The sequence below is a fragment of the Poecilia reticulata genome, chromosome 16 (genome assembly GCF_904066995.2).
Source record: "Poecilia reticulata chromosome 16, P_reticulata-male-v2, whole genome shotgun sequence".
NCBI classification, from domain to species: Eukaryota; Metazoa; Chordata; class Actinopteri; order Cyprinodontiformes; family Poeciliidae; genus Poecilia; species Poecilia reticulata.
Window position 1 is genome coordinate 3,849,141 of NC_088845.1, and position 25,200 is coordinate 3,874,340.

The 25,200-nt window shown below is 37.3% G+C and overlaps 2 protein-coding genes across 3 annotated transcripts; one reads left to right on the top strand and one right to left on the bottom strand.

The window, feature by feature from the left end:
* LOC103477606 (NACHT, LRR and PYD domains-containing protein 3-like) lies at positions 1-12,983 on the top strand. Its single transcript, XM_008430811.2, has 18 exons — positions 1-387; positions 1,288-1,404; positions 1,939-2,022; positions 2,731-2,814; positions 3,096-3,179; positions 4,173-4,256; positions 4,819-4,896; positions 5,295-5,381; positions 5,586-5,649; positions 5,959-6,157; positions 6,930-7,026; positions 8,229-8,280; positions 8,398-8,620; positions 8,848-10,624; positions 10,712-10,885; positions 11,297-11,470; positions 11,578-11,624; positions 11,767-12,983. Exons 1-18 carry the CDS (start codon positions 374-376, stop codon positions 12,300-12,302), a joined length of 3,975 nt encoding a protein of 1,324 aa, XP_008429033.1. The 5' UTR covers positions 1-373; the 3' UTR covers positions 12,303-12,983.
* A 342-nt stretch (positions 12,984-13,325) lies between these two features.
* On the bottom strand, positions 13,326-24,037 carry LOC103477605 (uncharacterized). 2 transcript variants are annotated; one of them, XM_008430810.3, is made up of 14 exons: positions 23,573-24,037; positions 21,794-22,159; positions 21,046-21,144; positions 20,486-20,827; positions 17,905-18,270; positions 17,389-17,736; positions 16,835-17,188; positions 16,725-16,742; positions 15,817-15,880; positions 15,689-15,732; positions 14,416-14,566; positions 14,033-14,146; positions 13,773-13,840; positions 13,326-13,424 (listed from the first exon to the last, which is right to left on the bottom strand). In XM_008430810.3, exons 1-14 carry the CDS (start codon positions 23,963-23,965, stop codon positions 13,401-13,403), a joined length of 2,751 nt encoding a protein of 916 aa, XP_008429032.1. In that variant the 5' UTR covers positions 23,966-24,037; the 3' UTR covers positions 13,326-13,400. The 2 variants fall into 2 exon arrangements, with proteins under 2 accessions (XP_008429032.1, XP_008429031.1); XM_008430809.3 differs by having other exon boundaries at positions 20,486-20,830.
* Positions 24,038-25,200: the final 1,163 nt, after the last annotated feature.

Here is a 25,200-nt window from a genome sequence, read left to right on the forward strand (position 1 = left end):
GTGGCTTTAACAACTGTTGACTCTTCATGGTTGTTGAACTGAGAAATTCCTTGTCTGATGAATGAGGAAATGTTTGGAAAACAACAAAGTCTCCATTGTTTTTCTTCACATTCGTCTAACCGAAACGCTCTACGTTTCACTCAGAAAATCTCCATGTGTTCCTTGGATTACATGGACAGGTCAGATACTTTCTGCTCTTTGAGAAACTGAGAAGGTGTTTTCTAGATAGAAAGGCGAAGAACTACCACCTCACCTTTCACCATGTCACACGGAGCTGCTCTACCCGTTTAAAGGAACCTGTTTCAACCAGTAAGCAAGGTGTTCACTGTGACAGGCTTTCACTTACACTCTTGGTTGGTCTGAGGTGATTCTCATGGAAAAGGCAAAGTAAGTACTTAGTTTATTTACTTTTTTTTATTTTCTTTTTTTATTTTCTGGTTTTTAAATTATCTACGAAATAATATTAATTCCCAACCTACATCAAGAACTATAATCGCTGCACCATGACTGATTGTGATAGATTTCGTAAACCTGAATACAACTTGTGCAACATACTGACTTCTAAATTATGATAAAACAATGACTGTTAGGTTATGCCAAATTTGATAAAGACTGACAAACTCAAAAAATATCAGATATGTTTATGACAGAACATGGCTGACTATATGATTAACAAGTACAGCAACAACATGAGGACAATGATTTGCCAACTTTCAGCTAGTGAGTCGATAAACGTGATTTAAAATGGCCTCAGTACGTGGCAGCAAAACAATCTAAATGTTTGAGCTCGTCTTCTGTCTGCTGCAGTTCAGCCTGTAGCCTGAACTTCATCTGACTAATTGTGAGCTCATTAATGTCTCTCTGCTCTGTACTGAAACCACCCTAGATAATACCTTCAATCAAAATCTTTGATTGACTCACTATTACATATAACTAACTATAAGGTTCAACAGCCTTGTATAGCTATGTAAAACGCTGCAGAAATATATTATGCTTTCATCGATCTGAATCTAAAATAGTCTGATTTAAAAATAGATTATTTCATACTGGTCATACAATATTTTAATAGAGGTGACTTTTGGATTTAATTTTGGATTTGGAAGATTTAATTTAATGTCATTTAAAATAAGTGAAAATAGAGGTGCAAATAACCAATGATTCATGTAGAAATGTGTCAGTCTCTCTTTTTATGGCTGTAGACAAGAGAAACAAGAAAGTCATGGTTTCTGTGCCTGACAGAGAGACAGACAGCTTTCCTTGTAATAATCCAAGTGATTCTACTTTTAGGATGAATGTTGGTGAAGGTGATCCAACCATGAGTTTGTCTCAAGAAAAAAGAAAGATAAGTTTATCTGTGACCGATGGCTTGACTGAGGACCATATCAAGAAGAACAGACATGAGAGGTAAGATGAATAATGAAAAATGTTATTTACCTGTAATGGTAAAAGGTACAAGGCTGCCAGGACATAAGAATTGTATTCCTTGTTACTTTTCCAAGAGGAATATAAATTATCCTTCACTTGTATAACCTGCTCCACACTCACCTGAGTTACTGAACGTAAACATCACCAGTACTGGAGAAAAATCAGTTAAAGCCCAAATCCAGTTTAGTGTACCATTCAGCCAGTTCAAAATACTGCAGAGCATATGAGAGAACATTAGAACTGTGATAACCAGTCCCTCTGATTAGAGGAGATTTCCAAAAAGATGCACTTTTATGATGCATTCAAGTACATCTGGTACACTCAGTAATCTAAATATCAAAGAGATTTAAATGTATTTATTCAAAACAACAATGCTGTCAACTTTGAATTAAATTCAAAATTCAAGTCTGTTTTATGTTTTTCTTGCTATGTTTTAGCTTTAAACTCTTGTGGTTTTTGCCTGATAACCATTTCCCTACATTGTTTTTCTTTTCCTTATGTTTTTTTTTCCAGCTCTGATCAGAAAAGATGTCCCTCTCCAGGCTGTGAGTCAGTAAACAGTGAAAAGTCCAGGGATTATCCTCTCGAGTTCAAAAAGTAAGTTTATCTCTTCAATTTTAACCTATTATTTTTTTATAATGTACCAATCTAAACACAATTTTAGGCAACTTAGAATAAAAACATGGTAAATTTATATCTATAAAATTCAGATCCATCTACTTTCTACAATTAAATTACATTTCTGCTAAGTTCTATCAAATCCATTCATCCATCCATTTTCTTGCACCCTTGTCCCTTATGGGTCGGGAGGGTTGCTGGTGCCTCTCCAGCTAACATTCCAGGCGAGAGGCGGGGTCACCCTGGACAGGTCACCAGTCTGTTGCAGGGCAACACAGAGACACACAACCATGCACACACACACTCACACTCACACCTAGGGGCAATTTGGAGAGGCCAATTAACCTGACAGTCATGTTTTTGGACTGTGGGAGGAAACCGGAGTACCTGGAGAAAACCCACCATGCACAGGGAGAACATGCAAACTCCATGCAGAAAGACCGGAGCCGGGAATCGAACCCAGAACCTTCTTGCTGCAAGGCAACAGCTCTACCAACTGCGCCATTAGTGAATATATAGAAATGTATCTCAATTAAATTATCTAATTTTGCTTTTTTTACCCCTTTGTTTCAAGGTTGATCTTTTTTTTTTCTTTTTGACAAACTGGAAAATGTATACAGTATGTACTAGCGCTGATCTAAGCTTCACATACTTTGTCTGAGTTTGTTTTTTAAATTTTCTTCTCAGCTCTAATCAAGGAAGATGTTCGTCCCCAAGCTGTGAATCCATGAAAAGTGACAAATCCAGGGATTATCCTCTTGAGTTTAAACAGTAAGTTCATCCACTGAATATTAAGACAAATGATAAAACATACATAAATCTTCTCTAGGTGCTTTACAAAAAGATATGGTTAATTATATAGTTCTGCATACAAATGAAAACAATTTCACTTTTAATTTCTACAATTAAATGTCACTATAATACAGATTGAAGTCAATTTATATTATAAAAATATCTAAATTCAATGATTGAATAAAAAAACATTTATTTATTTTACTTTTACTAAGAGGCACTGAGTTCCACAAAATGTTTCTTTTTTCTGTTTCTTCCAGGTCTGATCAGGGAAGATGTCCCTCTCCAAGCTGTGAATCCATGAAAAGTGACAAATCTAGAGATTATCCCCTCGAGTTCAAACAGTAAGTTAATCTATTAAATATTCGCCAATTTATGAAGCACCAATTCACAACAGAAGACATTTTGAGGCATTATTATCAAGTCAACATGTTGAGTTCTTATACAGCAACATAACTTTAACTTAAAGTTCTTTAATATACTTTAGTTTGTTGTTTTTTTGAGTTCGATGATGGCAATTGACAAAATGTAATGTTTATTGCTTGTTTGATAATTGATGACTGTATGACGTTTTTATGATATAAAATATTTCACCAACACCTTGTTGAGGAACTGGGCTATGCAAATAAACTTGACTTGACTATTTAATTTCATTCCAAACAAAAGAAACTTGATCATCTTATTTCAAATTACTATATTGCACATGCAAATATTTCTATTAGGATCATTAACCACAGTTTGAGTCCCATCTGACTGAGAAGTACAAGGAGCAACTTTCTCTAAAACTCAGTTATACATGTCACAAAAATATCTTTTTATTGTATTTTTAAAAATTTATCTATATTATTGCAATTTAGAATTTGTACAAATAAGACAGTTTCTATGTTAGTTACTTACTTTAAAAACAGTGAGTTTCTGTGCTCCATTTTCCCATATTTACAATCCTGATTGCTCTTTTTTGTAATATTTTAGTTAGATTTTAGTTAGATTTTAGTAGTTCCACACAGTAGATAAGATGAAGCAATGCAGCTGAATTCACAAACAAAGAAATGCCATGATTTGTTGTTGTTTTTGTTTTATTAATTCATTAATTGTGTCAAATAATTTATTTAAACCTATAAATGCTCCCAATCTACAGTTTTATTATCTGTATTTTTGGACCTTCATCTGTCTATGTCCATTATTAGAAATATTTGTCATTATTTTATGCTGTTTTCAGTTCAACATTTAACAGTTCAATTTCCCTGACTGACCTGCTGCACATAGGAACTAATTTTATTATATTATATCAAGTTGCATTTTAACTTGAATGTTTTTTGTGTCTTATTTCGTCCCAGGTCTGACCAGGGAAGATGTCCGTCCCCAAGTGGTGTGTCCATAAAAAGTGACAAATCAAGGGATTATCCTCTTGAGTTCAAACAGTAAGTTATCTATTGAATGTATAATTACATTGCAGTTTTCTATCCCATGATTTCCATTGATCTGGATTCTGCCTCAGTTTTTCCCCTTTGCCTCTGATTAGTACTTCTGGTTACTTTGTCATTCTCACCTCTGCCTCAGTTTATAAGCTCACTGGTTCTCTTAGTTCGTTACTGGATACTCCAGTTTTCATTTTTGTTAACCTGTCTGTTAACTACTGCTGTCAACTTGGTTCCTTCACTATTCACTGTGCTCTGTAAGTCTTTTAGTCTTTCTCATTTTTCAAATAGTTTCACTCCATCATGTGCGTCTGTATATTTCATGATCCAACAAACATGATTTACATAGATTGCTTATTTATATTTTTAGTTATTTAATCTCTTACTTCTATTGTTACATACAGATTAATTTGTGCTGTTTTTGTCAGTTTGCTTTGGTTTAAAGATTTAAAAGATTGTATTTCCCTGACTGACTTGCTGCAAATAGAAACTGGCTCTGATGTTTTCTTTTAGGGATTTTGCTCCACTTTAATTTAAATGTTGTATTTTGAACTTTTTCTTCAAGGACTCCAAGAGGTCCCTCTCTAAGCTGTGAATCCATAATAAGTGACAAATCTAGAGATTATCCTCTTGAGTTCAAACAGTAAGTTAATCTATTAATATTTACCAGATTTGTGAAGCACACACACATAAGTCATATGTCTGTCTGAACTCCTATAGGTAAATTAAGTTAATTCAATTTATTATTATTATTATTATTATTATTATTATTATTATTATTATTATTATTATTATTATTATTATTATTATTATTATTATTATTATTTATTTTCAATCAAAAGAACTTAGTCTGTATTATAACAATGTATCTATTAAATTGCCCAATTTGATCATTTATTTTTTTATCTGCTTATTGAAACTTCAAGATCTAATATTTTTGCCTGAGTTTCTGTAAAGAAATTAGCTTTAATCATTTTTCTTAAAGGCACTGAGCTTCACGTTTCATCGTTTAAATCAAACCTTTTCTTTGTTGTCTTGCAGCTCTGACCAAAGAAGATGTTGTCCCTCTCCAAGCTGTGAGTCACTAAAAAGTGACAAATCTCGGGATTATTCTCTTGAGTTTAAGCAGTAAGTTTATCAATTTAATACTAAACCAACTTATGAAAGCATACGCAAGTATTCTGTAGGTCCTTTACAAGAAAAGAATGGCACCAAGTCACCATATAAGATCTCAACTCACCTCATAAAACGTTGATTTTTTTTTTTTATCTATCTTGTAGATTGTTTGTGTGGTTTATTCATCCATAGGTATTAATTGTGTCTTCTTCACAGAAGCTACCAGGAAACAGCAGAGCATTTTACAGTTCCTCAACAAAACCTGGTTCCAATATTTAAGGTTTGTAATAATGTTGAGTTGCACGTCTAACTACCGTATGTGGTCATCTTGGGAGAAATGGGATGTCTGTCAGTTCTAACATAAACTTGACAGTTTTTCATTACACAAAGACTCTAATATTTAAGGACTAAATTTAAACAGTTGTGAACAACTGTATTTGCAGTTTCTGAAAAGGAAAACAGGTGATTAAAGTGAGAAAGTTATATTTTTTAGATTGTGATGTTTATAGACTAATCTTTAGTAAATAAAGAAATGCAGCTGAGTTTCTAATATTCACGATTTGAAGGTTTCAAAACTGTTCTATCACAGATCCTCGAGGAGAGCATTGTTGCTTTTATAAAGAATGAGCTGAAGAACTTCCAAAAGCAACAAGATCACAAAGGAACATGTCTGAGCCGAGAGGAGGATGCAGATGAGAAGAGGAGCAGCAAAGATGCTTTTCTTGCCATCGCTCTGCAGTTTCTAAAAAGGATGAAACATGGGGATGTGGATTCCTCTCTGATGAACAGTAAGAAACTTTTAATTACCATCTGGTCATTTGTTCTTATAGACAGGTTGGACCAGAAATGTACTAGCTAAAGCAAAGTACTTCTGCATCATCCTTAGAACTTTAGTATTTTATGAACAACACTCGTTTCACCAGCTGGTCTTAAATGATAAATTGCAGCATGTCATAGTTAAACGTTTCTATCGCATGTTGAGACCTCATCTGTCAGTCAGGAACAAGCTGAGGCTCTTTCAAACATCATTCTCTGCTTCTGGTGTCTGACTATGGGAGAGTAAAGATTTAAAATTGTTCTTTGCTGTTTCTGTTGTAGATTCAGCTGAAGTCCAACTTTAAGAGATCTGGACCTGTCCAACCTGTTTGCTTTAAACAAATAAGGAACTTTGATGTGTTTTTACACCTTTAACTGAACACATGTACAAAGACAATACAAGATAAATTTAATTGTTTACTTTCCTTATCATTATCAATAGTTATTAGCTGTATTTGAAATAAATAAAACTTTCAATTATATCTAATGAAACTTTTGGAGGCTAAATGAAGGAAACACCTTTTACCAAGATAACAACATAAATTACTGCTGATATTCACTGATAATCTCTTTTTTCACTTTGGTACATATTTCCTCAGTTAATGGAGTCTAAAAGTGCTCTGTCAGTTTTGGAAACATGGGGAGGAGAAGGAGGGTTACGAAACATCATGTGATGCTGCTTTGATGTAATGGCTTAAACCAGCTCATCTGGTTTGCTGTTTGTGTTTTCATTCTTTTGCTAAGGTTCTGTGGTGAGTCAGGGTGAGGTGAAGAAACAAGCTCACCTCCCTGGAAATGATGAACTTTCTGCAGAACATGACATCCAGGCAAGACCTGAGCGGTAAACAGAGAACTTCAAAGCTCATTTTTTATTTTAGCAAATTTTGTAACTGCTTTTCGCTTGACTAAATGTTGGGCTCAGTGCATAGAGAGTACTGCCTAAACGCTCCCATAAAAAAATATAAAAAGTCTCCTTAATTCATGCCTTGTTGGTTTAAATTGTTTCTAAAGTCTTAGAATTGAGTAATAAACTCCCTGAGCAACAAACTCTCTGGATGATCGCTGGTCACAAAGATCCTGCTGAAGTGGTTTAGAAGGACATTAGTTGAGATCTGGATCAGCTTCATGTCATGTTTTCAGAGTTTGGTCAGAGATAGTCATGAAGTTTTTCCCCCTTATTTACAACAGCAAAAAGAACCATAAATACAGACATGAACACTTTAAAACCCAAATAGACACCAAATATTTTTAACTGCTCTTATATGATTTACAAGCAACACGTTAGACAATTCCAGGTGATAAATTTCACGTAGCACACTCATTTAAACACAATGCAGACTGTGGGAAGAACACAGAGAACCCTGAGATAATCCATACAAGCATGACACATTCATTTCTTTACTGCTTAAATTTTATAAAGACTTGGAAGACAAACTGTTCTATCTGGATTTCATCACCATCAGTCATGTCTGCCTGTCAAATCACAGCCTCCAGGAAGATTCTGTTCATGGGCCAAAGCTGCAGAGACACGCTTTGAAAAGTCAGTCCAATAACATTCTGTCATTTAAGGAAACCCATAAAATGTCAGATATTAAATCTCCTAAAAGCTCAGATACAAACACCTCCATGCTTGTAAGAAACGTGTCTAACTTTAATATTATGTCAATAAAGTGGAAGGTATTTTTAAGGCAAACTGCATGAGGTTTTGTTAATATTTCTAAACCTACAAATTATTTTACTCTTTTTTTCTTAAGTCTTTAAATAACTTACTAAAAGGCTTTAGGAGCAAATCCCTTTGTGTCTTTATTTGATAGTTCATATGTCTAATTTCTTTTAGGTCTAGGGAATTATAAACTGTCCTTTTCCAAGCTGCATGTCCAATAAAAGTGAGAAACTTTTATAGATAAGCATGAAGTTTCTTGTAAATTTTCATGTTTTGGAATACAGGAATAACAGTACTAATGTTGTTAGGTCTTTCCTTATTACTGTTTCCAATTTGGGTTTATTACATCCAATTAATTCTAATAAATAATTTATCCTTAGAGTTCACCAGAAACCGTTAGAGGACTTCATCACTCATCAAACAAACCTCAAGGTTAGTAGGTCAAGGTTTGGTATCATGACAGAAAATAGGTGTTTCTCCAGTGAATGTTGCAATTACAGCTATTAAAATGCTAATTTATAATTTCAATTTTAAAATATGTTTTCACAGATTCTTGAAGATGATATTTTACACTTTGCACAAAATGAGCTGCAAACTTTCTGTAAGATTTTAAGTCAAGATTTCTCTGAATCCTCTGAGAGTCAAGAGGTGGAAGTGGATCCCCATGAAGACGAGAACGAAAAGATAATCATCAAAAAGGCTTTTTTGAAAATCACTCTGGATTTTATGAGGAACATGAAGCAGGAGGAGCTTGCTCACACTCTGCTAAACAGTAAGATGATTGTATAATTATATGTGTTTGTCTGTGTGTTCTTATTGCAAAACTATGAAATTGGGATTAACAGCAACGTGACAAAGCCAAAACAAGTTTAGAGCACAAAATCACAAAAATGTTTTCTTTTCCCGTCATATTATTTAGGCAAAAGAAATAGTTTCAGGCCATATCGATAAATGTACACGTTCCTAAATTACAAAATGTGCTGTCTTTTTGTTTTTCAGAGAGTGTTATAACCATGTGTCAGCATACACTCAAATCTAACCTGAAGAATAGGTTTGGTTACGTGTTTGAAGGATTGGACAAGGCAGGAAATTCAACGCTTCTGAACCGGATCTACACCGAGCTTTACATCACTGAAGGAACCCCTGCTGAGGTCAGCTGTAAACATGAAGTGAAGCTGATCGAAAGGGCATTCTTGCGCCCAACTAAACCAGAATTAACAATTAGACGTGAAGACATCTTCAAATGCTCAACAGGAAGAGATAAACCAGTCAGAACAGTGATGACAGAGGGAGTAGCTGGCATAGGGAAAACAGTCTTGACAAAAAAGTTTGCACTGGACTGGGCTGAAGGAAACATTTACCAGCACATCCAGTTCATTTTTCCATTGTCCTTCAGAGAACTAAACATGTTGATGAGGGAAAAGTTCAGTTTGGTTGAACTTATTCATCTCCTCTTTCCTGAAATCAAAGAAGCTGGAATTCACATCTTTGAAGAGTTCAGAGTTTTGTTCATCTTTGATGGTCTGGATGAGTGTCGATTTGATCTGGATCTGAAAACCAAAGAGGTCCTGACTGATGTTACAGAGCCAGCATCGTTAGATGTTATACTAACAAACCTTATGAAGGGGAAATTACTTCCTTCAGCTCAAGTCTGGATCACAACTCGACCTGCAGCGGCCCATCAGATCCCTCCTGAGCTTGTTGACCTGGTGACTGAAGTCAGAGGATTCAATGACCCTCAGAAGGAGGAGTACTTCAGAAAGAGATTCACAGAGAAAGAGGAAAGCAGAAGGATAATTTCTCACATCAACTCATCAAGAAGCATCTTCATAATGTGTCATATTCCTGTCTTCTGCTGGATCACTGCCACTGTTCTGGAGGACGCCATTAAAACCAATCAGGAAAGAGACTTGCCCAAGTCCCTGACAGAGATGTACGTCTATTTCCTGGTGGTTCTGTCCAAAGTAAAAAATATCAAATATGACGGAAGAACAGACATCGATACCTTCTGGACTCCAGAGACCAAGGACACAATTCAGTCATTGGGAAAACTGGCCTTTGAGCAGTTAATGAAAGGCAACCTGTTCTTCTATGAATCTGACCTGACAGAGTGTGGCATCGATGTCAGAGCAGCCTCAGTGTATTCAGGGGTGTTCACAGAGATCTTTCAGGAGGAGAGAGGACTGTTTCATGAGAATGTCTTCTGCTTTGTCCACTTGAGCATTCAGGAGTTTTTGGCTGCTCTTCACGTCCATCTGACATTCACCAACACCGGAATCAATCTGCTGGCAGGAGAGGAATCAGCTTCGACCACCTTTGAGGATTTCCATCAGTGTGCTGTAGACAAAGCTGTACAGAGTCCAAATGGACATCTGGACCTGTTCCTCCGCTTCCTCCTGGGTCTCTCTCTGGAAACCAATCAAACTTTCCTCCAAGGCCTCATTACAGTAAAGGGATCAGAAAGTAGCTCCAGTCAGAACACCGTACAGTACATCAAGAAGAAGATTGGGGAAAACGTCTGTATTATGAAGAACAACAACCTATTTCACTGCCTGAGCGAACTGAAAGACTGTTCGCTAGTAAAAGAGATCCAAGCGATTCTGAGACCTGGGAAGCTGCCGGCGGACAAACTGCCACCTGCCAAGTGGGCAACGCTGGTCAACATCATCTTGTCTTCAAAGGAAAAGCTGGACGAGTTTTACCTGAATAAATACTTTGAATCAGACAATGCTGCAACTGGCCTGCTAACAGTGATGGTAAACTCCACTAAGGCTGTGTAAGTTAATGAACAGCATCACATCCACATTCAATATAAATACTGAAATGAATTATGTTAACTGTCTGGTGAATATTGTGATTTTAGGTTGAGTTGCTGTAATCTGACAGACATGAGCTGCAGTGGTTTAGCTTCTGCTCTCCAGTCCAAATGCTTATTGCTGAAGGAATTGGATCTCAGTAACAACGACCTGAAAGACTCAGGAGTGAAGCTGCTGTGTGAAGGCCTGCGTAGTCCTCACTGCACACTGGAAACCCTCAGGTCAGTATTTATCTGGTTTATTTTAAAGAAAATCTTTTCAAATCAAAATATGGTGTTAATCAATATGTATATATTAGACCAGTGTTTCTCAACCCTGGTCTTCACCGCCCCCTGCTCTGCATGTTTTAGATGTGCCTCTATTCCAGAACAGCTGATTCAAATGATTGCATGACCTTCAAGTACTGCAGAAGCCTGTTAATCACCCAGAGATACAATTCAGGTGTGTGGCAGAAGGGAAACACCTAAAACATGCAGGACAGTGGGGGCGCTGAGGACCAGGGTTGAGAAACACTGTATTAGACAGTAAAACTGTAAATGCAGACACCAATAACACATCAAACCACGTTAAATAGCACAGTCATTCTTCAAAAAAATGTTTTTCTACTCAAAATTAATGCTTTTTATGTAAAGCCTTTCAGGCTGTCTGATCACAAAGGAAGGATGTGCAGATCTGGTTTCATCCCTGAGGTTAAATCCCAGCCACTTGAAAAAGTTGGATGTGAGCTACAACCATCTGGAAGAATGTGGAGTGAAGCATTTTTCTACAGGACAGAAGGACTTAAAGCTGGCATTGCAGACTCTCACGTATGAATAATTTACAGCTTTTATGCATTATAATTTGCTTTGAGGTATTCATGTCCTTTTATATTAATATAAAATGTTCTGAATGTTACTGCTGGGGTTTGTTTCAGGTTTGAGCCAAGTGGATCACAGTTCTTAAAACCTGGTCTGAGGAAGTGTAAGTATGAAAGAAACATTCATGCCTGTGCAAAAAAAAAAAAAAATCAACAAAAAGAGCTCACTTAACATTTCATACAAATACTAAGCATCAAGAACTGTTAAAAGATTGAACAGATAATGAACTGATTTCTTTCCCTCAGATGCCTGTGAACTCAGGCTGGACCCCAGCAGCACTCATAAAAACCTAATACTGTCGGATAACAACAGAAAAGTGACAGTGGGAGGAGAGCAGCAGCCTTATCCTGACCATCCAGAGAGGTTTGATGTCCTGGAACAGCTGATGTGTGCAGACGGTCTTACTGGCCGCTGTTACTGGGAGGTTGAGTGGAGAGGAAAAGTTCACATTGCAGTGACATACAGAGGAATCAAGAGAAAAGGAGAAAATGATGACTGCAGTCTTGGGAAGAATGATGAGTCCTGGAGCTTGCTGTGCTCTGATGATGGTCACTCTGGCCTGCACAAAAATGAAATGGCTTCCATCTATGGAGCGCTGTCAAACAGAGTAGGAGTTTATCTGGACTGGCCTGGTGGCATTTTGTCCTTCTTTGCAGTGTCGTCTGGAAAAATGACCCACCTTCATACATTCCACGCCAAGTTCACAGAGCCGGTGTACCCAGCTTTCAGGATTACCACTCAGCCAACTGGTTCATCTTTGTTTTTCAGCCACATTTTGTAAATTTGTTATAGATTCCGCATGTGAACATTTGAGAGAATTGTCTGTTACAGCCAGAGTGAACAGCTCTGAAATCCTCTACACTTTAAAACAAACATAACTTAATTCATTCTGATCAACTTGTTGTTTGTACTTAATGGGGTCATTAAGAGCTGAAAGAGCTGCAAGGTCTTTCAGGTCTGATTAGTGCACAGAGTTAAATTTGATAGCAGGAAGTAGTCCTGGTCACATCGGGTCATATAGAGAGAGGTTGACTTAACAAAAATATAGCACTGCATTCTCTTTCTTCCCCAGCTATGTAAAGTTAATGTAGAAAAAAACTTTTTTTGAGGGGGGAACTCTGTCTTTTTTACACTTCAGGACTTTCAGCAAGATTGCAAATATTTAGATTTTTGTCTTGATATGTGTTTTGGTTTCACGTTGCTAGTAAGAAAATCACACAATAAAAAAAATTGTCATGTTCCGAACAAAATATTTATCTTTTTGATGTAAATTTTACAGATTGAACATTTAGTTTAATTAAACACAAAAGTTAAGTTAATCTGTTGATTTGAGATTAATAACGATGACTTGATTTTCAATAAGCAGAGAAAAATTCAAGTCATTAAAGATGATCCCAAGATTTAATGGATGTATGAAAAGACTTTCAATTTAAGAAATAAACACTTCCACAGATCCATGTAATATTTCCTCTTCTGATTCAAAATTCTTCCACAGTGTCTATATGACCTGTATTTTATTATTTAGCTTAGTCAGTTTACATTTTCTGCAGGCGCACAAACAGAATGTTTTCTGTAATCAGATGTTTCTTCTTTGTAAGTTTAATATTTTCATATTAATAATCAAAAAGTCTGTGTAGTAGTGAAGACTTCATCCTCAAATTATTGTCCCAAAGTCAGTAGGATGTTTTTGTCAGGCCCAAGATATTTTTTCAGGTTTGAAGAAATAAATTATTTTCAATAATAGATCAATAAACCCAAACTTGTGAGTTCTGAGCACTTATAAACTATTAGCCAACTTCAGGAATTACAATACAATATTTTACATGCTTTATTTCAATTCTACTGAGGTGCTATGCAGTTTGATGAGTTCTGCTGATCCTCAGATTATGGCAGCTTTCATGAACTGGAAGAGAAACAAAATAAAGACACAAATAATGTCAAGCCGAATCAAAATATGGAGAGTTTCTGTAAAATAGATCTATGGAGGCAAAATACACTTTATTAAATTCCTTCTTTTTTTTTGGCCTTTAGTGACATGACGTTAATGTAATACCCAGCAAACAACAGCAGATGTCACTATTTGAAATCCATTTCAATCCATTTAACACAGTCAAATTCATCAACTTAAAAGCTAATTTAAGCAAATTAAATTAGGATATATCATCAATCAAAAATAACCTTGATCTCCAATCATCATATTTGAAGTCTGTAAGATTGTAAATATTAGTTGGTAAAACAAGAGTCTAGTCACCTGGTTGAATGAGAAGCTTGCAACCCTGCAGTCACATGACAGATTCAGCAGATGAGCCTGGAAACGATCTGAGAGAAGAAGCAACAATCGAAAGGTCACTCATAATCTTCACTGTGTAAACTGATTTTTAATAACATGTAACCTACTGTTGCTTAGAAAATGATGGAAGACAAACATCATAAGCACCATCATGCATACAAAAGCCAAAACATAAACAATACCAAGTGTTGCAACAGAAAATATAATTTTTATGAAAGTACCTTTAAGGATTTTAAGTTTTGTCAGGGCAGCAACATAACTGTCATAGTTAACTCCACCATTGGAGCTGTATTCAAGCCAAAGTGCTCTGAAGGTTGCCTCATCTAAATTAAAATCTGCAAGGTAGAGAGCAGAGGAATTGGTACAATAAAAACAACTGTAAATCTGAAAAATATGCAAGAAATGTGGATGTTTGTTGTGAAAAATATCCTATTTTGTGTTATAAATGCCAGTAGGTTTACATTAAAATATTACATTTTACATTGGAGGTCTATCAGCACAACTAGAAATGTGTTTGCATTCCTGATATCTGTGTTGCGCCAATATAAGGAAATTTAGTTTTGCTGCATATTTTGCACATATTTGTAATAAACACATAACATACCATGGGAAGCAACCACCTTTTTCATTTGGGTTTGTGTGACAGCAGATGGACCCCTGCTCTCATAGTTTCCCACATATTCTCTCCTGATTGCAGCCACATAGTGCTCCAGTTTGAAAAACTCGACCACATCCAGGTCTCCGGATTTATCTGCCTGGACGTGTCAGTTAAAGAGCAGAAAAACTTGTCATGTTCAAGACTGTGATGAGGATCATGTGGTGAGGATCTTACATGGATTTTACCCCAACTATGTTACTACAACTTGTCTAGTCAGTACAAAAACACAAAATGATTTTGCAGGTTATGTTTTGTAGAAGCAGAACCTTCATTGAATCTGAAGCGGCCATCTTCCCCGACAAGCCGGAGGTTTGAGAAGACAGAGCAGATACACAAAAAAGACAGAAGAACGGATGTAGGAGTACTTTCTATGCTAATAAAAAGTAAAAGGTGAATGGCAGGAGAAGGACACATTCAATTGCTGACAGCATTACCTCAGCTACTGCCCTCTTCATCACAGCTAAACCATAGTGGATTTGAATACAGTAGCTTAAAACACTCACAAGTATCTACTTTTAATTTTATAGAGAACCAGTCATGGGTGCTTCAAATGTATCATCCTTTTAATTGCAAATGGTATCAAAAACAGACCTGAAGGTAATTACATCCTAACATAAATCTATTTAAAAAATCCAATTTAAAATCAATCTCCAAAGTTTTGATAACTGGAAATCACCAATAATCAGTTTTTTAGACTGTATGAAAAAGTATTGTTTTTGCTAGATGACTGAATTTAATCTGTGATATTTTACTGCCATTTGTCCAATACTGATTTATGCAAGTCAGAGGTCCAAGACAGAAATCCTGACATCCCTGTCAACAGAGTCACTACCCAACACATTTTGGAACATCCTAAGGCGAATCAAGGCCAGAAGGGAGATCTTGTCCTTGTAGTGAGTTCTGGATCTGCTCTAAGTGGATTAACCCTTAAAAACCAACCGAAGGGAGGCATTATTCACCAGGCCTCTGATCAAATCCAACCCAGCTGAATCCTTTCGAAGAGGAGCAGCAGTTCTAAGCTCCCCCACATGATGGCGCTCCTTACTTTATTTATAATGCAGAACATAGCCAACATATAGAAGAATAAAATAACAAAGCAATGACAGCCCTCAATCCTTCTAACCATCGTCAACCAGTTTGATGTATGACTCCAATAACACCAAAAGAAAATCAACATTTATGGAAAACAAAACCCAGAATATTCATTATAAAAGGATACATCCATCAGTACCAACAGCAGGTGTGCAGTCATGAGAGTAAGAGCTGTTTTAAACAATAGGGAGAAACATTAGTAACATATTCTTATTCTATTTATGCAATATTGTTAAACTGTGGATATAAACTTACATTCGCCGCGGACTGTGTAGCCACCAGCATTCAGCTTAGCAAGAACCTCTTTGTCTCTCAGCATCTGAAGGAAAACACACAATGAGCACAGAAATACACACTGTCATAATTTAAAAAATAATAATAAAGAAAGGGTTTCTTTAGATATGTAATCAATTAGAATATGTGTCTGATGAGCTCATTTGTTAGATTAAAAGTACCTATTAAGAATAACATCCTAAAAGCTTGAATTAAATAGACTTTTCACTAAGCCAACATTTCTGCATTAAATGTTTTTTATTGGTCTGATGTAATATTTTCATTTTAAATGTCATGTTTTTAATAATTATATTTGGAAAATCATCATAACTAACAGGAACAAAGGCTGTCTAACATTATTCTGAGCTATTTGTGTTTCAGCTTAAACATTCACTATGCTTAGGTTGGAAACTTCAGGTACTTTATTTAACTTTTTTTGGGATGAATTCAAGCACAAAATGTTCTTGTAAAATTGTGTTTTCTGGTTAATAAAATGTTCAAAAAAATCCTACTGGGCAAAATGTAAATCTACTCAGAACAACAAACTTACTGTTGCCAGATACAAGCTGGGTTTTTTTTATTGTTTTTTAAAAAATTATATTCCCAAATATTGCCTTGTTAAAAATACACTTAATGTCAAACTCAGGTAAGAACAGATTAATCTCCAGAGAGGCTGTATTTTTGTTTCTTCGTAGAAAAAAAGGTTCAAATTACCTTCATAAGGACATTGATTTAAAAACACACATTTTTTCTCTTAGGAAGTTAATGTCCATACAGCAAAACAATTGTGTTCTTAATCCACATTTATAATAGCATTTCTTTTTTTTTTAACAGTTTACGTCCAAGAAAGTAACAAAGACAATTTTTAAAAACTACTAAGCCAGTCTTACCTCCTTTGTGTTTTCTTCCTGAGGGAGAAAGAGAAAAAATTTAAACATGAAAAATATAAAATTCCATCCTTTAAGTCAACTTTTTCAATATTTTAGTATTTATTTCTTACAGATATGCATGATTCCTCTGGGAATGCATGACACTGCAGCTCATTTGGCCAGGAGACTCCAAAATTGTTCATGAAACTCTCACAGTTCCTTCTGGCTTTTTCACAGAATGACCTGCAGGGACGCAGCACTTGGCCCTCCACACACTCCGGGGCGTACACCCTGCACAGAAACAGCTGTATGTCCGCTGAGCAGACGGTCTGCACAATAGAGCTGATGAAGGACATCTTCATCACGGCCTCCCGTTGACTTGTGTGGCCCAGAAGATTAGGGACGATGGTCTGGTTGTAGGACAGGCCCTGGCACATGGGTATGGTGATGGGCTCACACATCCTCTCACTGCTTCTCATCCCATACTGCACAGACAAATACAAACTGAGCTTTGTTTGCGTGCACTCCTGCTTCAACAAGCTGCAACATTTTTCATTTATATTAGATAAATAAATTCACTTCTGGCTCTGCCCTGTAGTAATGTCAGTATGTATTTAGCTCCATGTTTAAGAGACTTCAAATAGGCCATCTTATTTGAAATTTTGTAGAAAATCAGCAGACATACCTGTTCACATGACTCTGTGGTAAACTGTTCACATTTCAGGTTTTCAGGCCAATTTAAGCCAAACCTGTTCATCAGCGGCTCACAGCCGGATCGAGCCTTCTCACAGAGTGTCCTGCAGGGAGTCAGTCCCTTCCCAAACACACATTTGGGAAAGTAGACGGAGCACAGGAAAGGCTTCAAATGAGCAGAGCATTCAAGCTGCACAAGAGGCGTAAAGTGATCTAGCGCCAGATTTGCCTCGGCCTGCGTTTTGTGAGCAAAGATGTTGGGCAGAAATACTTCTGTGTAGGACATGTCTTTGCAGAAAGGAGCAGTCATGGTCTGACATGTTCCCAGAACGAGAGAAGACTGGAAAAACAAAGAAATAAGTCAACATCAGGATTATCTTCATTATTTCATTGTAAACAATGCTTTTTTGTAGATTCAGTGGAAGCAAAGGAATAAATTTCCCTTTTATGAAATCTCCCAATCTAAAGATGTCTATAAATCCTAATGACAGTGAAGTGGGAACCTTACCTCTTCGCATGACTCTGTGGTAAATGACTCACACTTTAGGGATTCAGGCCATGGAAAACCAAAACTACTCATCAGTGTCCCACAGCCTGAGCGGGCCTTTTCACAGAGGGTCCTGCAGGGAGCCTGGGGTCTTCCTAACACACATTTAGGTGTGTATACTGAGCACAAGAAGGGCTTAAGATGAGGAGAGCATTCAACCTTTATGAGTGGGAGAAACTGATTAATTGCCACGCCTGCCTCTTGTTGGGATTTGTGGCCTAAAATATTGGGCAGAATAGTGTTTGCGTAAGACACATCTTCACAAACAGGGACTGTGATTTTCTGGCATGTTCCTGGTGGGGCTTGTGTAACAGGGGCAGGTGGACCCTGGAAGCAAAAAAAACAGAAGAGGAAATGATAAATCATCTGTCCATCCATCACTCCAAGTTCCTCATCTCTGTCCTTGGTGATTGCCTGCAATGTGACATCTTTGCTTTTTTTTCATTTTTGTAGCAGAAAACAGCTTCTTATTTAAAAGTAGGGTCCTAATTTTGAACTGGCCATTCTTGATTTTACTTTTTCACTTGAGCATAGGTCAGTCTATTTTACTGGGAGTTTTTGTGATAGGCCAAAATAAAGTTACACATAATAGTGATTTGGAAGGATTTTTATACCTTGCTGTTTTTTTTTACAAGTGAACATCTGAAAAGCGTGCATGTATTTAGTATGCAGGTTCTAATGGTGAATTGTATTTTCTGGGTGATTTACTGAGTTTCTTATCAAAAGTAGTGTTCAGAGTAGTGTTTAGAGCATTATTCAAAAAGTTCCATTTTGGTTTATCCAAACTCACCTTCTTCTGCAAGTTTACAAACTACATATTGCAGCTCAAGAGATAAATGCATGTCAGATTGCAGGTGAGAAGAGGTTTGAAAAAGGGGGTAATCTGTGTGACTTGCATGCAACCTCAGAGGTGCGTTATGCCTGGCTGCCTTCAAACTCAGGTCCAGTGCTTCATCATTCACACTTTGAGCCTGGCCCCACCTCACTTCCTTGAATGCTGAGAGCTCTGGTCCCACTCAGACCAGCCTGATCTCCCAATAGCTGGCAATGTACCAATGCCAGCTATTGGTACATTGGCTCAGAGAGAGTGTGTACAGATCATTAGTGCAAGTTGGACTATAAAGGAAATTTCTGTATCTCAAAGAGCTCTGTTCAGTCCATCATCTGAAAGTTTAAATAGTTTTGCAACAATGACCTGCCATCCTCCAAAAAATAAACAGGAGTAAAGTGGTGGTAATATGTGTTTTCTAGGCACATAGGGCCATTTTATAGTACAACAAAGCTACTATGTTACCTTCAGTTGTTATAAAAATGTTGTATATATGAAACATAACTTAAAAGGAATATGGCTTTTCAAATTGATGCTGAAATTGGCCTCTGTCTCTTTGAGAAACTCTTACTTTTCTGACACTCCATCTTCAGCACATCATCACAACAATGCTCCTCCATCATGCCATTTATGACTGAATGTCATAGTAGCTCGTATTAAGAGCTCAGCAGATATGCCGTTCCACCAGGTGTTTGGTAATTGCTGCTGCTGCTAGTCTGGAGGAGCAGAGAAGGTGCTCTGTGATGTGGAAGCTCAGAAGATTAATAAAGAAATCCCATTTGAGTTATGCAAACATGGGTGAGGAGGTGCTCTGATCAGATGCGGCCAAACTTGAACTTTTTGCTCTGCATGCCAATTACTACTGCAGATCACCTTGAAAACACCATCCCAAGGTTAGACACACAGAATCATGCTGTGTGGATGCTTTTCATCATATGGGACAGAGAATCTGGTCAGAGTTGATAGGATTGTGAATGGAATTAAACAGAGGGAAAGAAATCAAAGCAAATCTTTTATAGGTAGCAAAAGACTTGGAACTGGGGCAAAGCCTCACAACCCAGTAGGACATCACCACAGTACACATAGGAAAGACTGAAGTGCAATGATTTTCAATACATATTCATGTGTTATAATGGCCCAGTCAAAGTAGACATCTATAAGGGGTTTAAGAGGCTAAGCTTTGAAATTGTGCAAAGAAGAACGGACAATAATTTTTGTCTATAGGAGTCCAAACAGACTTGCCTCCAAAGACTAGAAATAACGGTTCTGACTCAGCAAAGCAAATATGTAAACCACACTTTCCTATTGTTTGTTGTTAAAAAAATAAAATGTGTTCTTTCAGTTTCATAGAGATTCTTCTTTGTGTTAGACTATCTCATTAAAAAAACAACTATAAAACACATTGATGCTTCTTTCAGTTTAAGGTGCATGAATACCTTTGGCAGTGGTACTATAGTCACTAATTTATAATTTGCAAAACTACAGACATCTTTATGGTTTACTACAGCCAGGGTTTTTAGACATTAGAGTAAAATTATAATGAAGTGTAAGGTACTTTTAGCTTTTAAATTTAATTTACAAACTAAAACAAAATTCCCTAATTTATTAAAGTAGCTCACTGAAGAAATTAAAGAATTTACATAATTGTTTAGCTTTGTAACTGAATAAAATCCTCTATAGAGATAGAACTATTTAGAAATGTCTGATATTTACCTGAACACAGTCAGTCAGTGGGAGACTTTCACACCGAAGTGTCACTGGCCAGGTGAGTCGTTTAGTTCTTAAGATGGGCTCACAATCCTTCTTGACCTTTTCACAAAGAGCCCGGCATGGTTTCACTCGACTTTCATCCCCTGAGCCACATTCAGGCACGACGACACGACACATGAGGATATTGACATGTGGGGAACAGCCCGTCTGCACAATCTGGCCAATCTGATGCACGCTGAATCCCGTGACTCCATTTGGATAACGGGTAGTTTTGTATCCCACACTTTGACAAAAGTTGGTTGTTAGCGGCTTGCAGCTTGAACTGTCATAATTTCCAGAGTGCACCTGCTGAAAAACATGCATGCACAGAACCACTGAGAATAAAAGCTTCATGATTCTCGACAACAGCCCGTATCCCAAAACTTCAACTTAGTGTGCTGCTTTTATTGGGAGGTGGAGAAAGAGTCTACCAATGGAGGTTTTACAAACAAGGTGCTTGTTTAAGACCACAGGTCACGAAACAAAACGATGCTCAACATGCAATAAAAACAAAGCTGTCTCACAGCAGGCGGTCGGTTTCGGGAAACTTCAACCCGACTGACCAAATTCCGTGAAGAATGCGCAACATCTGGTTGTGATTGAGACGCTTCTGAGTCACCACTCTGCAGAAGAAATGGGTGGTTAGAGCCTGGCTGCTAGAAGCTGGCACAAGAAAGCTGAAGAAGTTACTGAATTTTTATCGAGAATAAATTACGTCATCTATTTGCAATGAGACGCTTAGGCAAGAACAGACTAAATTTTGACACCTTTTGTCAAATTGTGATTGTAAAGGTGTGAGAACAAAGAGGTTTTAGTTCTTTGGCCAGTTTTTAACAGATCCAGTCATAAACGCCAGTCCAAGAATCATCAAATAATTTCATGGATCCCCACAAAATCCAGCTCAAAAGTCAAGACAAATCAATTTAAAGATAATGGATTTGGATTTACATGTTTTGTATATAAATATTTCATAATTATAAATAAATTCTGTAAACCCAAACATGTTTTGATTCTCTCTTTTTTCCAGAATGTAAAAAGATAAAAGTACAAACATTTCAAGACTGTGTAGAAACCTTGTTTAAAACAAGGATCCCAACTGACAGCATCTTTAACAATAAAAGCTGTTTTGGAAGCCTTGTTTGAATTGAAGCATATAACACAATTTGATAAATGAAAGTCCAAAAAAAAAACAAAAAAAGAATAGAAAATTCAAACAAAATTTCAATTACATTTTTAACTATATTTTAGTTACGATTAATGCAACAAGCTCACCTCTTTACAGGACTCTGTAGTAAAAGATTCACATCTTAAGGACTTGGGCCACTGGAAGTTATGTGTACTCATCAATGAAGCACATTCAGACCGTGCCTGTTCACAAAGTGTTCTGCAGGGTGGCTGGGCTTTTGCTGAGACACATTTTGGTGTGTAGATTGAACAGAGGAATGGCTTCAGGTGAGGAGAGCATTGCAGTTTCACAAAGGGCGTAAACTGGTGTATTTCCAGGCCTACATTAGCTTGGGTTTGGTGACCTAGTCTATTTGGCAGAATGGTCTCGTTGTAAGGCAGGCCAGTGCAGAAAGGGACAGTGATTGGCTCACATGTTGCTGGGGGAGCTTCAGTGACAGAACTGTCTTCACCCTGTTAGAACCAAAAATATGATCATCTTAAAATACATTACAGTGTTGTGATAAAAAATATCAATTTTCTAGATCTAAAATAAACTCTAGACAAAGGGGAGTTGGGAACAAGTTGAGGAGCTTGGAATGGTGTGTGGGATGATGGACTGATGGAAGAAATACTCCTTAACTGTTTTTCTTGGTCCCATCTTGCTCAAACATTTTTAGTTTTAAAAATTATGGCCTTCAGATTGGGGCCAGGAAGCAAGCGGTGAAATCTTCAATACCCTTGTTGCATCAAGAGTTTGAATGTAGTCATGCACAAATACATTTATAGCAACATTTCACATTAAAAGAAATGCCCATGCATGCAGCCGGCACAAGGATGGGAGTGGCTGGGTGCTGGACATGTGCGTGGTTCTTACCCCCTCCCCATGCCTCTGCACCAGCACCAGTTTGCAAAGGACTGGTGATGTGGGGATGGCCTTGGGTATATGGCAGTGTTGCAGGGGTTGGGTAGGGATGTTGGTGTGATGTTGCTTGTTCAGGGAGCTGGCCACATCAGTGTGGTGAGTTCTCTATGCTTCTCATGGATATGTTGGGCCAATTGTTGACTGCAGGAACAACGTCATCAGGTGGGAGAACACTCTGCACTCCCTTCTTTGGTCCTTCTGAGTTCCAGACATGGTGGGGGTTGATGCCTGACCAACAGGTTGATAACAGGTTGGGTAGTCTTGCTCTGGCACATTAGGTGGATGTCTGGCCAGCAGGATGATGTGGTTCTGGGTTTGGTCTGCACTGGAGGTGTGGGTGCATTGCAGAACTGGAGGACTTAATGCCCTGCATCTCTCAAAACATCTTTTTGGCCTATGGATATTCTATGGAGGTATTTGGGTTGACATCTGCCTGCAGCAGAAAGGTCATCTGTTCTTTGTTGCACTGAGCGCTGCAAAGTTTATACTAATGACCTCACTATTCTAATAAAAAAGGCAACACTCAACATAGCTTACATCTCCAGGTGATAAATTCTGATTGATTTAATCAAATCAGTCATGCAATGACAATACCACCCAAAACATTTGTCTCTACCTAAAGACGATTTGCCATGATACTTTTTTAAATAAAGACTTATCTAAGCTATGTTGACTGTTGCCTTTGTTCCCCTTTCAACCCATCTGAGACAAATATCTTAATTATTTCATCATGTTCTGCAGAGCCCTGACAATAATCAATCTAACTCAGATGTGGAACAGTGATGCATCTAGTTGCTAGGACAGCAACTCCTGAGGAATGGAGCTGAAGACCCCTGGCATAAAGTCATGTCTTACATTTCATAAATCATAAAGTTAAAAAAGGTAAAGAAGTTACTTATTTTGAAAACTCCATTTGTGCCTCCAATGAACTTAAAGTGAAAACTTGATCAAGTTATACTAACCTGCACACAGTTGGACACTGGTAAAGAGTCACACCGGAGCCTCGACGGCCAGAACAACCACTTTGCTCTTAGAGTGGACTCACAATCCCTCTTGACCTTGTCGCAGAGTGCTCGGCACGGCTTCTTCTGGCTTTCATTTTCTGAACCGCATTCAGGTACAGCAACGCGACACATGACCGTGGCGATATGTGGTGAGCAGGCGGTCTCCACCATCTTACCAACTTGGTACAGGCTGAACCCTTGGGCCCCGCTTGGGTTAGAAGTAGAATTATATCCCAAACCTTGACAGAAACTAGCTGTTACTGACTTGCAGGTTGTCCTGCCATCTGTCCTGGATTGTGTCTGCTGCAGAAACAGCAGCAAACAGGTAGATACCAAAAACAAATACCTCATGGTTCTCAAACAAAGTCCTGGACTGTTTTAAAGCTTTTGGGTGGGTTGTACTGGCATGTATCCGCTCTTTAAGAGGTGGAGTACAAATTCACTGATGTTTTTCTTTTTTTTTTACAATATGAGCAGTGATTTAGGGACACTATAATATAGCCTACATAAAAATCTGCCTGCATCCTAAAAAATAAAATACCAGTCATGCTGGCCTCTGGGCAAAGGCTCTCTCTCTCTCTCTGAAATATTCAGTCCAAATGCTCGAGAGAGTTGTGGCATGTAGCACATCTGCTTGTAATAATGTGCCTTGTGTTTGAAGAAAGGGGTAAAACATTTGTTCCATAAATCAGAATTTCAGCAGAAAAATAAGGAAGCTTTGGTGTTATGAAAATTAAGTTTTTGCTCAGGAGCAGCAAGAGCATTGTGTACATGAGATAGGAGGCCAGTTTTAACAAATGGAAACCAAATGTGGTCTTTTTCTCTCAAAGACCCTTTAATCATTATTAATATCAGAAGGCTTGAATGATATAAAATGTTAATGATGAAAACAATGTTTGGAGAATGTGTTTTGAAAGTAATCACGTCTTTGTCATGTGGTTATAGTTAACATGAGAGATGCAGAAGTGAAAGGCTTGTTGTCTCCACATAAAGTCATTTAACCATTTAGAGAACCAAGACTTCTCAATTCAGAATGTGCATAAAACATTTACAGTCATGTTAAGATGCCATGTTTTTGTAATGGATAAAAAAAATTACATATGTCCTATATTATTAATTAACTAAAAACAGTCTAGACTATTTTCCATTTTGGAGTATGATGTAGGGCAAAATGACAGAAGCTTTTTATTCGAAAGAAAACACCAAGGCCTGGATAAAATGTCTCAAAATCTCATGTAAGAATGAGTTACGGTCTAATGAAACCAACCTTGAAATTTAGGCCAAATGGCCAAGCACACTGGTATAACAGAAGAACACCATAGACCTACACTAACATACAGTGGTGGCGCCGTCATGCTGTGGAGCTGCGTTTTTCAGAAGGTGGAAGACTTTTTGTAAAATAGAATGAAACCATTGACATGATTTTACCAGATTCAGGCCTAAACCTTTAGGTTTGGGTCCCAAAGTTGATGATGACGACATATTCTATGTTTGTACAGTGAGTCATATCATACATCAAAGTCTCTAAAACAATGGCTGCACAAAAATATTACAGTTTGGGCCAAACCAGGGTTCAAAAAAGGCTG

Coding starts and splice junctions, on each gene's coding strand:
- LOC103477606 (XM_008430811.2), top strand. Junction 1,405..1,938: donor AAGAAGAACAGACATGAGAG/GTAAGATGAATA, acceptor TTTTTTTTCCAG/CTCTGATCAGAAAAGATGTC. Junction 3,180..4,172: donor TATCCCCTCGAGTTCAAACA/GTAAGTTAATCT, acceptor ATTTCGTCCCAG/GTCTGACCAGGGAAGATGTC.
- LOC103477605 (XM_008430809.3), bottom strand. CDS start 23,965: ATGAGGTATTTGTTTTTGGTATCTACCTGTTTGCTGCTGTTTCTGCAG. Junction 21,145..21,793: donor CTACAGAGTCCTGTAAAGAG/GTGAGCTTGTTG, acceptor TTTCTTCTGCAG/AGTGGTGACTCAGAAGCGTC. Junction 13,841..14,032: donor AAAACTTAAAATCCTTAAAG/GTACTTTCATAA, acceptor TTCTTCTCTCAG/ATCGTTTCCAGGCTCATCTG.